This window comes from Durio zibethinus, chromosome 24 (genome assembly GCF_047325235.1).
Source record: "Durio zibethinus cultivar Kanyao isolate XHJ-2024 chromosome 24, ASM4732523v1, whole genome shotgun sequence".
Taxonomy (NCBI): Eukaryota; Viridiplantae; Streptophyta; class Magnoliopsida; order Malvales; family Malvaceae; genus Durio; species Durio zibethinus.
Window position 1 is genome coordinate 4,870,594 of NC_143185.1, and position 17,585 is coordinate 4,888,178.

At 30.0% G+C, this 17,585-nt stretch overlaps 1 protein-coding gene across 4 annotated transcripts; it reads right to left on the minus strand.

The window, feature by feature from the left end:
• Nucleotides 1-3,692: 3,692 nt before the first annotated feature.
• On the minus strand, nucleotides 3,693-11,446 carry LOC111316758 (ABC transporter B family member 27-like). Of its 4 annotated transcripts, none has more exons than XM_022918860.2 (17): nucleotides 11,241-11,446; nucleotides 10,452-10,526; nucleotides 10,324-10,359; nucleotides 10,158-10,232; nucleotides 9,232-9,356; nucleotides 8,157-8,256; nucleotides 7,768-7,939; nucleotides 7,561-7,679; nucleotides 7,319-7,429; nucleotides 7,044-7,188; nucleotides 6,464-6,596; nucleotides 6,224-6,299; nucleotides 5,701-5,766; nucleotides 5,457-5,564; nucleotides 4,769-4,876; nucleotides 4,458-4,655; nucleotides 3,693-4,138 (listed from the first exon to the last, which is right to left on the minus strand). In XM_022918860.2, exons 1-17 carry the CDS (start codon nucleotides 11,322-11,324, stop codon nucleotides 3,935-3,937), a joined length of 1,935 nt encoding a protein of 644 aa, XP_022774595.2. In that variant the 5' UTR covers nucleotides 11,325-11,446; the 3' UTR covers nucleotides 3,693-3,934. The 4 variants fall into 4 exon arrangements, with proteins under 4 accessions (XP_022774595.2, XP_022774596.2, XP_022774601.2 ...); XM_022918861.2 differs by having other exon boundaries at nucleotides 10,206-10,232; nucleotides 11,241-11,438; XM_022918866.2 differs by having other exon boundaries at nucleotides 9,264-9,356; nucleotides 11,241-11,398.
• Nucleotides 11,447-17,585: the final 6,139 nt, after the last annotated feature.

The following is a 17,585-nucleotide window of genomic DNA, read 5'->3' on the forward strand; positions in this document are numbered from 1 at the left end:
TGCAGCTAATCTTTTATGTTTTTCTTTTCTAGGGTCTAGGGTTTAAGTGAACTTTATGATCACAAATGGGTTAACTTTAGAAATTGCTTGATTCACTCCTGCAACCATTTGTTCCATTGAAACCTGTCGATCCTGGCATGTATTATACGGTAGTTGTCCTATGTTTTCAAGGAGTATGATTGCTGCTCTGGGATTTGAATTTGAATTATAATTTAGTTGGTTTATATTTTTAAAAAGTAATATCTAAAAAATTTAGAGTTTTGAATTTTAACACTTTCAACCTCTGATTTTTGTTTTTTCGGACTTTCAATTTTCTTTATAAAAAAGTCTGCCAGATTACTTTAAAAAATTTGTTGTAAACAAATATCAGCAATAATTTTTTATTTGTAATCTTTTCATTTTTAGTTCAAGATAGTAGAATCAGTAATGAGAAAGCAAGACACTGGCAATTTCAGATTCTTTGTCTAGCCTCTGAACACTCTTTTGTGAATAGGCTCCTGAAGTAAAGCTGTATTATTTTTGGGTGTGGTATCTTTTAAGTTGTCTTTATAACTTATTGAAAAATTCAGTTTTAAATCTATTTAGAATTCAGATTATCAGAATTCCAAGCCATTTCCTGATTCATATTGTTTCTATTTACCAAAGTTACATTATATATATATATATATATCTTCGTTTTCATTTGCTTCCAATGCAGAACTTCTCAATGACACCTTCTTTTTGTTATGATTATCTCATCTGCTCCTCCTTATGTCCCACAAGATGATATTACCCTGGATTGTGGAGCTCTTGTCATCTTAACAGCTTCAGATTCTGGATTGTGACATAAACTCGAAGTTTGGTCCAGTAGAATCATCCCATAACAACTATGCAGCCTATAGGGCTAATCATCAAGGTGGTTCAGTAGATACTGCCCCTTACTTCACTGCTTGTCTCTCTGGCTCCGAATTCAAGCACTTTTTTTTTTTTTTATAATGCAAGAAACTGCAGCCTGAAAATTAGAGAAGGCATTGCAGCTTGCATGCAGGAGTTGGAAATTAAACTTTTGACCTACCCAATGCTACCTCTGGCAGCATGAACCATTGAGCTAAGCTATAGGTTCAATTCAAATAGATTTTCCCTGCTAGTGCTGGAAAGAAATTCGTTCAGACTACTTTTATCCTGTTTCATATGAAAATTTTAACTGCTCCAAGGCCTTTTTCTCTGTAAAAGGAGGTTCTCACACTTCACTAAAAAATTTCAGTTCTCTCCTTACTGCTGAGTTTATAGATTTTGAATCATTTGTCAAAGAATTCTGCTTGAATGTGGAAGAGAATCAGGTGTTGGACCTGATTTTCACTCCATCCCCAAGTGCTTCAAATGACACTAGGCTTTCATCAATGGAATCGAGATAATGTCAATGCCTCCCAATCTTTACTACACACCACCAGATCATTATGGGGTTTCCCTTTCATTGGCCAAATTTCTGGGTTCGATATTAACAATAACACCGCACTTGAGATGGTTTATGGGTTGAACGTTGGTGGCAAAGTCATCTCACAGATGGAAGATACTGGCATGTTCAGGCTCTGGTCTGGTGACTTCAGTATGCTTTCCTAGCTTCGCCATGTTCTTTTGGTGTCCTTAATTCGATAATGCAATGAGGACCATGGGATGATGCTCATGCATCATTAATTGATTACATGATTAATGGAACTCTTTCTGATTATCTTTATGGCTCTAATTACGATTCTGACTAACCAGTGAAAATACTCTGGACAATGCTACATTTTCTGCTTGAAAAGTTTCAAATCAAAATCAAGTCCGCTTCACAACTGGGAAATAAAAATAAAGGACAAATAACATAACCATCCATCACCTCAAGGGCACTGCCTTGCTCCAGATCTGACATGGGGCGGTTTGATGACTGCTTATCATTTGCCTGCACAAATGGAAGTGAATTGTTTCTATTAAACTAGTATGCTTTACTAAATAGATAGGCTTTTCCTCATCTGAAATTAAATACCATCAATTGCAATTTTTTTTTCCCAAACTGAGCTTTTTCTTAATATTTTTTTATGCAACTATATCAAGAGTCGCCTTCAACATTCTTCTTCATTCTGCCAAATATTGTTATGGTATACATAAGCTATTTGCTCAATTTATGAGTGAGTTTTAGATATGAATATGTGTCTCTAAGCTTGATCATTTTAAGTTTTTTCTTTTAGTAAGAGCATTAATGTATCATATATGTGCTCGAGACGTATAATTTAACAAAAATGAATAGTCAAAGTGACATAGGACATAAGGATTTCAAATTGTATGGTTTCTGAGAGAATTTGAGTCAATGATAGTGAAATTTTGTGAGAGTTTCAGTATCTGAGACTAGAAATATTCACTTATTTCAGCCTAAAATAGCTATAGGAGTTAGGACTCAAAATCCGAAGACATTGCTGTCAATAGAACAAAGACCCTAATCATCAGTCAGACTCAAAAACAGAAAGATCCAAGAAAGAAACAAAAGAGATTGTAAGACAATATATTTATGTATCATAACTCAAGATACTTTACCATATATTCATGCATCGGAACATATTGGCTACAATAAAATGAGGTGTTTTAGAATTGAATCATTAAAAATTAACAAACTACAAAGTTAACTTGAATGTTAAAAAAGAAATCCTAGAAAACATAATACAAAACCAAACAAGATGATATGTATATGTTACCATGAATATATAAGAGAATAAGAAAACAAACTTCCTTGTACTAAAGGGGGACTCTTTCACTGCCTGAATGAGAAATGGAGCTTGAGGCCCATGCAAGTTTTGTTTCTTCCCCATGTTAAAAGAGAAAAAATCATTTTTTATTTTGATTTTTGGGTGCATTGTTGGTTTTATAGCATGTTTCATGAGGCCATTTTATATCATCAATAAACAAAAAAATGCAAACAAATCATTTTTCCCTTCTAGTAAAAAAATTAAATTTGATTATGCAACAGCTTAGGTTAAAATCAAATATATAAAGTATATACAGAGAAGGAATTTTCCTTTAAACGTTAAGCATAGAAAAGAACTGTATATAATAACTTATCATGTTTAATGCTTCTTTAGATGAAAAGCAAAGGCCAAATGGCAGGGAGCATGAATCATTTTGTCTTGTGTTGCTGAGGTTTTTTCTTTTTTTTTTTGGTACAACGAGGCCATAGTCTGGGTCTAAGAAAAAGGGTTGAAGATGTTGGGATTTGAATATTAAACCTGCTTGATGTTAACTTTTAAAGATAATTGTATCAACTAACTCAATGAAGCTCTGGATTTGAGTTGCTGATGTTTTGCAATTAGTGTTTAGTTTTTGAAGCTTGTTGGAATATTATTTTCATGTGATGGTTGTTAGTTGTAAAGCTCAATTCTTAGCCTCCACGCCCTAGTTCTTGCCCCGGAAATCATAGTTTTAGGTGATGAACTTGTTTTTGGGTTGAGAAGATCTGATTATATATCAATTAATATATGCAAATCAAATTCCATCCCAGTCCACTGATGCAATGATTTGTTTCAAGGAATCCAGGATCCTTGCATGAAACTACTCTTTGCTTAACATGTATCATGCAGAATGTGGATGCTCTTTTTTCCCTTCTATCTCAGAATTATTTGCCCGTTTCCTCTGAAATATGCTTTATCTGATAATGGAGATAGTAATTTGAGAAATGAGAAGTAGCGAAGCAGTCTTATCAACAAATTCCATTGAAGAGAAAATGCCATAAAGGATAAACAAAAATGCTTTAGGGTGAGCAAGATATGCATATGGACATTGTTTGACCATTTGGAACAAGATTTTGATGTTTGATCCTTCTTGTTGCCTTCCAACAAGTGCTGTGTAGATACATTCTAGCTGAGAAGCTCTTCATGGGTGTCATTCTCAGCTCTCTGTTCATCGGACATTGTTTGACCATTTGGAACTAGATTTTGGTGTTTGAACCTTGTAGTTGCCTCCTAACAAGCGCTGTGTAGATGCCATTCTTACTGAGAAGCTGTTCATGGGTGCCATTCTCAGCTATCTGTCCATCAGATATGACGGCTACACTGTCTACACTTTGGACTGTTGAAAGCCTGTGTGCTATGACCAGAACAGTCCTACCCATCATCAATGAATCCATAGCATCCTATCCAGTGCATTAAAATTAGTTAGGGTATTGTTTTTAAAGAGTGACCTGATTGAATTGACAGATAAAATCAACTAAATACATCTCTTGAGTTTGAAAGAATTTCGAAAATGTTAACGAGCTCCAATGCATTTAAGATTACCTCACCAACAAGGCAAACAACAGTAATATTGTAGGCTAAAGAAGACAGAGTGGGTAGGAGAGATAGGATTCACTTTTTTTCTTTTAATACTTCCTTTGTTCTTAAAAAGGAAGAGTTAAGAGTCAGATTGTATGAAAACCAATTGTCTTGAATGCTAATAAGCAGCTATAGTCTCACCTGGACAAGGAATTCACTCTCGGCATCCAGAGCACTAGTGGCTTCATCCAACAGTAAAATTCTTGGATTCATTAATAGTGCTCTTGCAATTGCTACTCTTTGTTTCTGGCCTCCCGAGAGCCTCAAGCCACGTTCTCCAACAACTGTTTGATACTTTTCAGGAAATTTTTCTATGAATTCATGAGCATTAGCCATTTTCTGCAGCATTTTACTTTATTAGAATACATGCATAGAAAAACTGAAATCTGTGAAGAAGGCTTATTGATATTGGTAAAAGAGGAAGAAGAAGGTAGAAGATGATCATAACTCACAGCTACTGATTCTATTTCAGCACTGCTGGCTTTTCCATTTAGCCCATAGGCAATGTTCTCCTCTATAGAACAATTGAAAAGAACAGGTTCCTGGCTGACTATACTTATCTGTATTCCAGAAAGACAAGGAGAGTAAGGGTGTTTAAGTAACCTCAGGACATCCAAATGATTAAATTTTTGTGAAAACCATAGGTAATGAAGGAACAAATATTAAAGCATTTATATTAAGAATCAGAGGATTATAGTACATAAAACATGAATCCAAAAGGATGAAATGATACACTTTACATAATTGTTTACACAGTTCCTTTTCTTCTTGAAAGATTGATAGAAAGCTTAAACTATGTCATGCTTTCAGTCAATTCTAGTTCAAGACAGCAAAAATTGCAGAGTTGGTGTGAATAAGGGGGGCTGAATGTCCTTATCAGCAAAGTGCTTCAGTGATTAGTGTAGGTGTCAATTATGATGGACATTGCAAAGACAAGCTCTCATGGATAAAAATAGGTAAATTTGCTGCAACAATGTTTTGTGTTGATGCTAAGCTTTCGAAGTGACTTCTTTTCCTTTTATTGGATAATGCAGATTTTGAAATGACATTATGGAAGTCCGTTCACGGTTATGAACTTGACTAGAGTTTTTATAAAGGCCATGCAGACACTTGAGAGATATCAGAAAAACAGGGGATTACCTTTCTGTGAAGATATTCATGTGATACTTCCATTAAAGGAACACCATTTAACAAAATCTTTCCCTTCAGAGGATCATAGAATCTTTCAATTAAGTTTGCTATCGTGGTCTGCAACAGATCAAAAATTTAGGTTCAGTTATTAGTATTGCGGGTCATAGAGGATGGAGAAAATGACATCGACTGTTGAAATACACAAACAGAGACAAATAGAAAAGAATAAGAGGGAAAGGGATGATAATGTTACTTTTCCACCACCACTTGGTCCAACAAGAGCAACCTTTGAACCGGGTTTTAATTTTAATGTTATTCCCTGCAATTCAAACAGTGTCATCAGATTTAAATCATGAAGTTAAAAAATTGTAAAATCATGACTTAACATGGTGATTTTGATACAAAAATTAAACTCCCAAAAAAAGTTCATTCTATACTCAACTGTTCAAAGGTAGGGTTAAATAAACATCATTCATTGGGTTGAGTAATGCCAATCTATGTACTGGTAAAATCTCAAATCATTAATAATTTGCAGGAGTATAAAATAGCTAGACTTAATTATAAAATATTTATTGTTCATTTCCCTTATGTTTCAATGTTTCTCGTATTCATATTTATCACACTGCAAATCCTAAAAGGAAGGACCCACTAAACCAAATCCATCACCATGTTATAAATGTACTTTCTTAGTTCATGCAAAACTGAGATTAGTTTAGTAGAGGATAATATGTTTTAGATTGAAATGTGACATGTATGTGTAACAGAGAAACCATTACCTTAAGTACGATATGACTTGGTCGAGAAGGGTAAGCAAACCAGACATCATTCAATTCTACATCTCCATCTGGATTTCTGCCATTGACCAATATATTCATGGATTAGAAGCAATCAAAGTCTAGACAAAAAATGGTAAAATGATATAATTCTATGCACGATTTTAACACTGTTAAAGAACTGTCTTGCTCCTGCCATTTAGATTACTTGGATTTATACAAGGACATTGTCATATGACTAACCCCTCTGGGCACTTGTCTCCTGATTTCAGCATGCTTGAGACACGATCTAAGAGCTGGAAAACCCTTCTACTTGCCCCTGCAGCTTTCATGGCAGTTGTATATAGTCCAGATAAAGAGGAAACTGAGGATCCAACTGCAGGCAGAGAGAGATACAGCTATATGAAAATTATAGTGACAAGATTCTGCCATAAAATCTACAGAATAGGTTAAGCTTGGAATATTAATTTATCACAAACCAACAATCATGGGTTGAAATGATTTAACCATCGCATGTAGAATGAGGAGGAAAAGTCATGGAAAAAAAAATGATAGAACAAAAATAGCCTCTTACCAAAGCTTTGACCAATGATATGCTTTCATCTTTTTTACCAGAGACTTGTTTTTATGTCCTATAACAATGGATGAGATCTATCACATTTGAAGATTATTGCTGCTTTTGACAAACTTTTACAGAGAGGCCAGAAATGTTGGTTAAATTTCTACTATGTTTCAGGTATTTGCAGTGTCTCCATTGAGACCAAAGATTAAACAGAAACTAGGCAAAACTCGGAAATAGGGCAAGCTGCAAAAATTGAGGTACCTGTGAGACTATAAAGGATGAAGGATGTAAGAGAACCCGCAGTCATAAATCCTATTATTGTCAAGTAGGCACCATAAATCACCACTATCATAACAGACAATGTGGATGCAGCATTCAGTCCTCCAAAGAATAGACCAACTACTTTCTGTTGAAGAAAACAGTAGAAATTATGCAAAGTTTAGTTTCTGAATGGCTGTACATGCACGTGTGAGTGACCGGAAGAGAAAGAGAGAGAGAGAGAGAGAGAGAGAGAGGGTTAGCATCCTGAAACTTACAGCTTGTTTTAGTCCAAGCTTCAGTGTCTCATCAACTTTTTCAGAGTAATTTGATATTGCATAACCTTCTTGAGCAAATGATCTAACTGTTCTAATGGCTCCAAAAGATTCCTAAGCATTAAAATAGCTCATGAAGGCTAGAATATCAAATAACGGATAATGACCTTACCATGCTTTCCTGCCTGTTTTTGGTACTTAAAATTTCTCAATAATAGAGGAAATCAGATATACTTAATACAAACCTCAGCGATGGAAGCAGCTACTGCAGCAGCAGCTTGGGTTGTGTGTGAAAGTTCTTTGAGATAGCGCCCAAATTTTCGTACAGCAACAGAAATAATTGGCACTACAGCCAAGGCTAGCACTAAACCAGAATAAAAGCTACTGTGAGTGCTATACTCATTTGATAGAAGGCATCCATAAAAAATACTTAAACAAGAAAAATTAAATACATGTTAATTTCCACGATGATGAAAACATGAAGCCAACACCAATCAATGCAGTTGTTAGATTCCGCAGTGCCTCTGAAAGATTGGTTGTTGCTGCATTTTTAATGATTTGGGTGTCCTCAGATAGCCTGCTGAGGAGTTCCCCTGTTCGAGTAACATCAAAGAAGGCTACTTCCTGTTGAACCATTTTAGGATCAATATTGCTGAAAATTGAGTTTTTTTGCTAAGGCTGATAAAAAAGACGAGCAGAAGAACTAGCAAATCATTGGTCTTAGACTATGCTGGATGGTAAAACTTAAGTCAAGCATTCATGAACCATGAATTTTAAACCTGCTCTACTAATTATTAACTTGGCAAATCTTACAACCAGTTGATGATTTAATTGGCCTGACCTGCTGAATAAGGTGGCTGAATAAGTCTTTCCTTAGGCGAGCTACAACCCGTTCACTGGCAGAAGAAAACAACCATGCTCGAAGTGCTGAGCACAGAGACCTAAAAGGATGCGAGAACAAAAAATGATCTATGGGATCAATCCATTTAAGATAAAAATCAAGTGATAAAGTTTTTTACTTTGATGCACAGATATAGATACTATAGATTATGCAAACAGAGATATAGAAATTTTTGAAAAAGTAATATTCTCATCTCTTATTTTAATACTAATCTTATATTAAATTAAATCATACAAGGTTTCACGCATAGAAGCTTATTATAGATTAATTTCATCAATATTTCTTTTCATGAAAATGCTATAAAGTAAAAGAACTTCACTTTCTTCATTTTAGTTCACAAACTCATTCTTAAAATGATTGTTTTGAGGTTCAGCATGTGTTTGACATGCACCTAAAAGTATCCAAAAGTATTTTGCGCACCTTAAAAGGAAACTTTTAAGTTTTAAATTCTGGATAAATTTTTGAAGTGTTGAACATGTGCATGGAAGTAACACTAGACATGGTAAGAGATATGAGAGCCCTATATAAGTATCTGCTATCTAGGTTCTTGCTAGTTATCCAAACATTCTAGAAATATAAAAAAATAACTGCAATTCTAGTAGGAAATTGGTTATAAGATCAATATCTTAAACATAGGAAGCAAAAAAAATGAAGAAGAGGTCAGATAAATTGATGTTGTTCATAAGAAAAACTATGACTGGATGCTGACGTGATTCTTGAAGCATTCAACAGACAAGTTGGTCATATAAAAATGGCATTGGAAATATCAAAACAATGTAAAGATCAGGGAATGCTCTTGATCTGTTTCTATTGACACATGAAGGAGCATATGCAAATATTACAAGAAAAAGAATTGCTTTCTATGTAAATTTTATTCAAAACCAGATAATTCCATTTGGTTACTACTGGGTCTAAATGACTCACAATTTGATGATTCCAAATAGTTAAACAAGAGACAACTGGAAATAGAACCATAATTAGTAGAACATGAAAACTGAAAAAGGAAAAGGAATACCCTACTACAACTATCAGCACAATGTATATTACAGTATTCTTGACAGCTTCCAAAGCATCTGATTGCTGTTCAGGTGTCCTTATATCTCTTGACACAATGTCTATAATCATTCCACCATATTTAGGCTGCAACAAACATACTTTAACATTATATAAACAAGGGAAAAAAAGCGAATAAGTGGTGTATTGAAACTTATTTCAATGTTAAATTCTGCTTTTCTTTTCCGACATGGTCGTATATGAGCATTTTCATCTGAGCTTTTTAGAAAATAGAGTCTGAAGTGAAAGAATTCCATCATAGGCTCACTTCATGCTTGTACAATATTGCTCAGAACAGAAAAAACAGAGAATGCCTGAAGGAACTACTCATAATCTTGCACAGTATTACAATTCCTTCACTTTTCAAAACGCAGAAGACTAAAGGTAAACTTGGAACGGAACAAAGGTGAAAATATTTGTGCAATATACTGTTCTATGTAGGGAAAGACACTGCTACCAAACATCTCAGCTAGAAGATATGATAATCTCAGTAAAAATTGCCTACCATCTAAGAATTTGACTTTTTCTTTGGAATTCATGAGGGAGAAGCTCTGAGAATAAGAGCTTCCGAAAATAAAAATGAAGGGCCATATATGCAGAACACTCATCTTGCAACAAAAGGGATGAGATTCACATAAGAAGCTATGGCCCTCATACGGTAGAAGAGCATTGGCATACAAGAGAACAATTTTCTAGCATAAACAGTCATCAATGAGCCAACTCCACTCCTAAAAGGTACTTTGCTGTTAACAGCAATGACTTTTCACCCATGTTTATCTCAAAGAATAATAGATTATGATCCAAGGAGAAGGTAAAAAATAAGGAAGAAATTAAACGAAAAACATTGGGGGTGTAAAGAGATCAAAGTTCATTAAAGAGACAACACACAATCAAGAGATTTGATGTGGATGCTATCAATAAAGCAATGGTGCCAACAATTATCTTCCCAGCATCTGGCTTTGCCTGAAATTTAGAAAAAAAAAAAAAAATTCAATGCACATCAAGTTAAAGTTCCATGCTCAGAGATCATGGGAATAAAAAATTCATCACTAACCAGTGAAAACACTCTGGAAAATCCGACATTGGCTGCCTGAAATTTTCAAATTAAATTCAAGAGTCCTTCCCAAAAAAATGTTATTTGAAAAATAAAAATGTACGACAAATGGAATGAACAACTATCACCTCTACCGCATCCCCTTGCTCAAGGTCTGATACAGGATCATTAGGTGACTGGTCGTCATTTGTCTGCTTACTTGCCTGCACAAAATAAAGTGAACCGTTTCCATTAAACCTGTGTTTCTTTTCTACAAAATGAAAAGGCTTCTACATTAAGTGAATCGCTTCTATTAAATTGCCAAATAGAAAAGTACTTTAAATGGTTTTCTTCCAAAGCTATTTCTGCAATTTTTTTTTTCTTTTAGACATACATAAGCACCAAGGAAAAAGGGTAATTGATATTTCAGGTTTAAGACTTTCTAACATTTTTATAGTGTGAAATAATCTCAATCGGTCTTCGGTATTTGTCAAATTTTCTTTTCAATATACAAAAGACAGCTAAAATCTAATAGGATTTTCAATCTGAGAGTAAAAGAAAACCCACAATCACTAAAATAAGTAAAGAATTTGATGTGTTATTAATCAATTACACACCATAACATCAGAAGATTTTATTTTCTTTAGAAACAAACAAAGACCTATCCAAGAAACCTACTTCATAGAGGAAACAGAAAGATCCCAAAAAGGAAATAAAAAAAAAAAAAGGATGATGAAAAGTTTCTAGAACAACGCATTGCAGCTAACATATTAATACAGAAAATTCAGGTGTTTCAGCAGATTCCCAGAAACCAGGAAGAAACATTTTTTTTACAAAATCAACTACAAAAGTCTAAAAAAGTGAACAAGAATGCTGATCAATAAAACAATCCAGAAAAATAAAACTAAAAAAAAAAATCAGAGAAGGAAGAAACAAACCTCCTTGTTCAAAAGGGGCACTCTTTCCCTGCCAGATTTAGAAATGGAATTTGAAGTCCAATCTAAGTGCAGCTTCTTCCCCATGAAAACAACCTCCAGAAAAAACTGATAAAACTCAAAGCGGCAAATGGGAAATTGGAGATTGGTTTTCTTTTTGTAGTTGCTTAGTTGCTTTGTTAACGACTTTATAGGAACTAATGCACGCAAAAAATAGTTAAAGTCTCCATTGGTTTCCCTCCTGGTTTTCAACTGTTAAAGTCTCTGTTACCGTTAATGTCACTCTGTTTTGTTTTTTAACCAAGCAGAGTTCCAACTGAGACCTTTTGTTTTGGAGTCAGACTTAGTACAAATATATGTTTTGTTTTACCTTTCATTGGTAATATTAATTTAATCTTTCATAAATGTCATATTCACTTACTTCGATTGAAACTAGGTTTCTTTTTTAAAAGTCTATTCATTTGAACTTCAGTACAAATCTGTTATTATTTATTTTTAGTGGAGAGTATTAATTTTAATCTATTTATATTCACTTTCATTGAAACTAAGTTTTTTTTTTTTTTTTTTTTTAAGTTTACATATATTATTTTATTAAAATAATCAAATAATTAATACAATAAAATATATATTAAAAATTTCAAATCTATTTCATAAAATTTAAAAACTCCACTAAAATAATATTATTTTATTTTACTTATTTATCTTTATCATTTTCTTATTAAAGAGAAATTGACTTATATCAGTATAAAAATTTTTTAATTTACATTTTTTCTAGTTATTGATTGTAATAGAAAGAAGAGATGAGATCAAAATATTTTTTTATTTGTTTATTTCATTTTTTTAATTTATTGAAATCAATAATTAGAAAAAATATATAAAAAAAATATTTTTTATTTGTGTAAGTTGATCTATGGCCTTTCTTATTTGTAAGAGTTAAAAATGTATTTTTATGGTTTTATTTTCATATGAAATATTATATTAAAATAAGTGTTCTTTCTAATAATTTATTCATTTATAATTAATTATAATTTTTTAACCTTATAACAAATAGCATTTTATGAAATTAGAGAAATAATAATAATAATGAAACAAATTTTAGTAAATTATAAGTATAAGAAAAATTACAATATAATCAAATATTATATCTATATATACAATATCACTAAATAATTAAACAAATAAAGACATACCTAAATAAATCCACAATAATAATAATAATAATAATAATAATAATAATAATAATAATAATAATAATGAAAGAAACTTAAATAAAAAAAATAATTCATTTTAATAAATATGTTTTTAAGTTATGTCTTCATTATTAAACATCTAAAATTAATTTTTACTTTTTTTAACATTAATTTAAAGTTTATATCTATATAATCACATGAGAATATGCCATCTATTCAGAAGCACAAATATAAGAATCCATCTGTGTCAGAGAACCAATATTTGGAGGGATCTTATAATGGACAAACATTTCCCAATTAAAGAATTGAGCCATGGTTCATTATTATTATCTATATTATTATTTTATTAATCTCTTTGTTGTTCTCCCAAGTCACCCCATGTAAGATATAGGTAGCAACAAGGGGGAGGATTATATGGGGATGGTGTTATGGGAATCTCAAATGGGATTTTTATATTATTTTTGGATTTTAGTGTGGTTTTTGTTGGCTTATGGCTTGTTTCATGAGGCCTTTGATTTAAACTTTAATCAAACAATTAAAAAATTGTAAGCAAATATTCCTCTTGCACTTCTAGTCAAAATATTGAGAGGTGGGAGGTTAGGTTATGTATCATTTTACCAAACTTAAAATTGATTATATTAAAATTTTTCTTTTTTATTGATTATATTAATACAATATTTTTTTTATCTGATTGGTGAGATTTGATGAATTGATCTTTGAGTTTCTATTTTTTTTTAATCAGAAACAAATAAAAAATTAGTCTTTAAAGCTTCTTGAAAAACAGATCTTCTGTTAAAGAAATAAAAATGAGAAATAAAGTACTACACTTAACATGCATCTTAAGTTATGAAGCATTTAAGCATTACTTTTATATAAAAAAAAAAAAAAGAAAAATCCCTTGAATATAGTCAAAGATAAAGACAAATTGGTTAGTTTTGTTGTTTACAATTGTGATTTTCACTACGTATGTGCTAAGATTGGACGATGCATGCACTTAAGCACATGGATTAGGATAAGAATATCTGAGATTAGATGTAATTAAGCCGAAGAGCATCTGCTTGGAAACAGTGACAATCAAATGTCATAAAATCAACTACTAGAAACTCAAACAATAAAACTGATCAAAACGGATTAATTTTTTCTTATCAAGTGAGTTACTTGGATACAGGCATGCCACCAAAAAGGTAACTCGATGTTAATCTCATTAAAAAAATTCCTGAGTTCTTGAAGTTGTCTAGCTATAACAACATAAAATAAGTTAACTCGATAATAATGTAAATTTAGACCTTTATAACCTTGAGTCATGATCATTTAGGAACTACATAGATATTATCCATACTAAGAACCGCAATATCATGTTTTTCTCAAAATGAAAAAACTTCAACAAATAAAGGGTCTTATCGATCATCTCACATCTTATGTAACTATTGTTTTGATATTTCAATTCATTTTAATGCATTAAATATCTTGATCACTTGTTTGCCCAGCTTTTGACAAGTCATTTCAATTTTTTAGTGCATTATTTATCAAGTGTAGGTTGAAAACAAAACTAAAAGGTTGAATCAATTGCAATAACACTTGATCTTCAATTCTTTGTTTAGAATTCAAACTATTTTTAACCATATTATCAAACACTTCAACAATAGATGCAAACAAGATAATTATGATATTGGCAAAAAAAAAAAAAAGATAATTATAATGAGACATGTATCATAATGAGAATACCATTGAGTATCACTAATATGTTTGAAACTAGTTTCTTGGTTTAAACCTCTTTCACTCGTAGGCTCTCCATTCTTTAATGCCTTAACAACTTTAATAGTTTGACTTTCTCTAAGAATTTCATAGCATTTGCATAAAACTCCTACAACATTAGCCAAGTATTAATTTATAAAAAAGTGAAGCAACTAAATCTTCATTTCTTGCTATAGCTACAAGAGTTAATTGAAGTTGGTGAACAAAGCTACAAACATAAAATGCAAATTCATTTTCCTTCAAAATTAAACATTTCAAACCATTGAATTCACCTTACATATTTCTTGCATCATCATAATTTTGTCCACATAATTTTAATAAACTCAATCCATGATTGGAAAATAATGATTCAATTACTATTTTGAGTGCCTAGGTAGTATTAGAAATGTGTACAATACTAAAAAAATTTTCAACTATAAATCCTTTTTTATTCATGTATATAGCATAAAACAAAAGCCATATGTTTTTTCTTTGACATATCACTAGATTCATCAATCAAAATAGAAAATAAATCATCTCATAAATCATTCATAAATCATCAATGATAATCTTTGTTGTCTCACTTGATGTAGCACTTATTATATCTTATTGAATATTAAGTGTAGTCAATTTCAAATTGCTAAGAGCATTCATTTCAAAACAATATTATTATTAGCTTTATTATGACCGATAAGAAACTGTAAGAGTTCAAGAAAATTTTCTTGGTTTTTTTTGTTCTCTTGAAATGTTATAACCACAAAAAGTTAGCTCTTGACGTAAGAGAAATGAAGAACAGTCTACTAAAGTAGTCAACCTAGTCCAATATTCAATTGGGCCAACTAAAGTAGTCAACCTAGTCCAATATTCAATTGGGCTTGATTTTATTGTTTAACCAAAGTTGATTGAATGTGTCGATTTTCATTCATCAAGTCTTTACATTTCCTATAAGCATGATTATGAGCACTATTAGGACCACCAATATAGGTTTTAAGTTTATCATTCTTATTTTAATTGGGAAAACCTTCAAGAATAAAAGAGTCATAGTTTTCTTTTTTTTTCAATGTCTTGTTTAAAAAGATAACAATATAAGCAAAAAGCAACATCCTTGGATATGCTATATTATAACCAATTACCAAACTTTTTAAATCAATTGTGATTGAGTAGAATAACGTATTTTCTATATTTCTTTGAGAAAAAATATGATTACGCAGTTGATAAGGTCCTTTTTATAAGTATCCCTTTGTATATTATGATAATTTATAACTCTAGAATTAAATTTGGAATAGTAAAAGGATTTTTAAATCAATTTCAAATGAGAGTTTGCTTTTGAGCTTTATTCACTAGTTTCTTGAGTACAACGTGATTGCTCCAATTCTAATTTTCTTTTGAAATGCCTCTTCATTAACTAAATATAAAAAGACACTTTTAATAAAATCTAAAAGTAAAATAATTATAATAAAAAAATATGAACTTTGTATAATTGAAATTATCAAAATAAAGCTAGTAAAATTATATTTTTTTTTCAACTATATATTTTTCAAACAACTAATTCTTCACTTGCAAAATTATTAAATCAATAATAAAAATTAATTTTACACAATTTTTTATCTTAATTCATCTAACTTTTTTTGTTGGATACTTTTATCTTTAACATTAACTAGAATGCATGCCTGCACCACATCGTGTTAAAAAGGTAAAATACATCAAGATTCTTGAGTTTTAAATATAATTTAACTCAAGTCCATTAGTTTGAAAAATAGACATTCTGCCTCAAAACTTTTCAATTAATACGACACTATGGTTATTCTTTCAGTTAACTCTGTTAAGAGGCTCATTAAAAGATTATTTTATCCATAAAAAAATCAATATCCTTGAATGCTCAAATAAAATAATTATTTATAATAATGATTTTTTCTTAAAATATATAAAATATATTAATAATATATAAAAAAATTTTAGATGCAATATATAAAAACAAAATTCACTATCATAAATAACATTTTTTTTTCGATCAAATATTTTTGCTTATTATATGTTAAATGTTCTTATTATAACATTTGTTCTTATTATAATTTTGAATTTTATTTTTATATATTGCACCTAAAAATCTTTTTATATATTATTAATATATTTTATATATTTTAAGAAAAAATTTATTATTATAAATAATTATTTTATGTGAGTATTTGCTTATTATATTTATATATTCTTATAGGTGCGATATATAAAAACAAAATTCACAATTATAAATAACTTTTTTTTTCAACAACATATTTTTTCTTATTTTATGTTACATATTCTTATTATAACATTTTTTTCTTATTATAATTTTGAATTTTATTCTTATATATTGCACATAAAAATCTTTTTATATCTTTTTATTAATATTTTTTATATTTTAAGAAAAAATTTATTATTATAAATAATTATTTATGTGAGTATTTGCTTATTATATGTTACATGTTCTTATTATAACATTTTTTCTTATTATAATTCACAATTATAAATAATATTTTTTTCAACCAAATATTTTTTCATATTATATGTTACATGTTCTTGTTATAACATTTTTTTCTTATTATAATTTTGAATTTTGTTTTTATATGTTGCACCTAAAAATCTTTTTTATATATTATTAATATATTTTAAGAAAAAATTATTATTATAAATAATTATTTTATGTGAGCATTTGCTTATTATATGTTAGATGTTCTTATTATAATTTTGAAATTTGTTTTTATATATTGCACCTAAAAAACGTTTTTATATATTATTAATATATTTTATATATTTAAAAAAAATTATTATTATAAATAATTATTTTATGTGAATATTGCTTACTCTATGTTGCATGTTCTTATTATAACATTTTTTTCCCTTATTATAATTGTGAATTTTGTTTTTATATATTGCACCTTAAAATCTTTTTTATATATTATTAATATATTATATATATTTTAAGAAAAAATTATTATTATAAATAATTATTTTGTGTAAATATTTAACAATATTGATTTTTCAAGGGTAAAGTGATTTTTTACTAAGCTTTTTAACGGAGTTAACTAACAGAAAGATTTTAGTGTCCTATTAATTGAAAAGTTTTAAGGTAAGATGTCTATTTTTCAAACTAATGGATTTGAGTTGAATTATGCTTAAAACTCAAAGATCTGAATGTATTTTACTCTTTTAAAAATATGTAATATTTTCAAAATAAACAAAATAATGAATGTTGATTTACATATTTTTGTCTAATGTATATTACTCTTAACAATTTTTTTTATAGCACTATAGGTTGTAATATATATATATATATATATATATAATATGAGTACAAAATTTTTTTTACTTTGAGCCAAGATTGATAGAATAGTAAACATAATTAGCATTTTGGAAAAAATTGAAAATCAAATAACAAAGACAACAT

Coding starts and splice junctions, on each gene's coding strand:
- LOC111316758 (XM_022918860.2), bottom strand. CDS start 11,324: ATGGGGAAGAAGCTGCACTTAGATTGGACTTCAAATTCCATTTCTAAA. Junction 7,680..7,767: donor ATCATCGTGGAAATTAACAT/GTATTTAATTTT, acceptor ATTCTGGTTTAG/TGCTAGCCTTGGCTGTAGTG. Junction 7,189..7,318: donor AGCTTGGACTAAAACAAGCT/GTAAGTTTCAGG, acceptor TTTCTTCAACAG/AAAGTAGTTGGTCTATTCTT.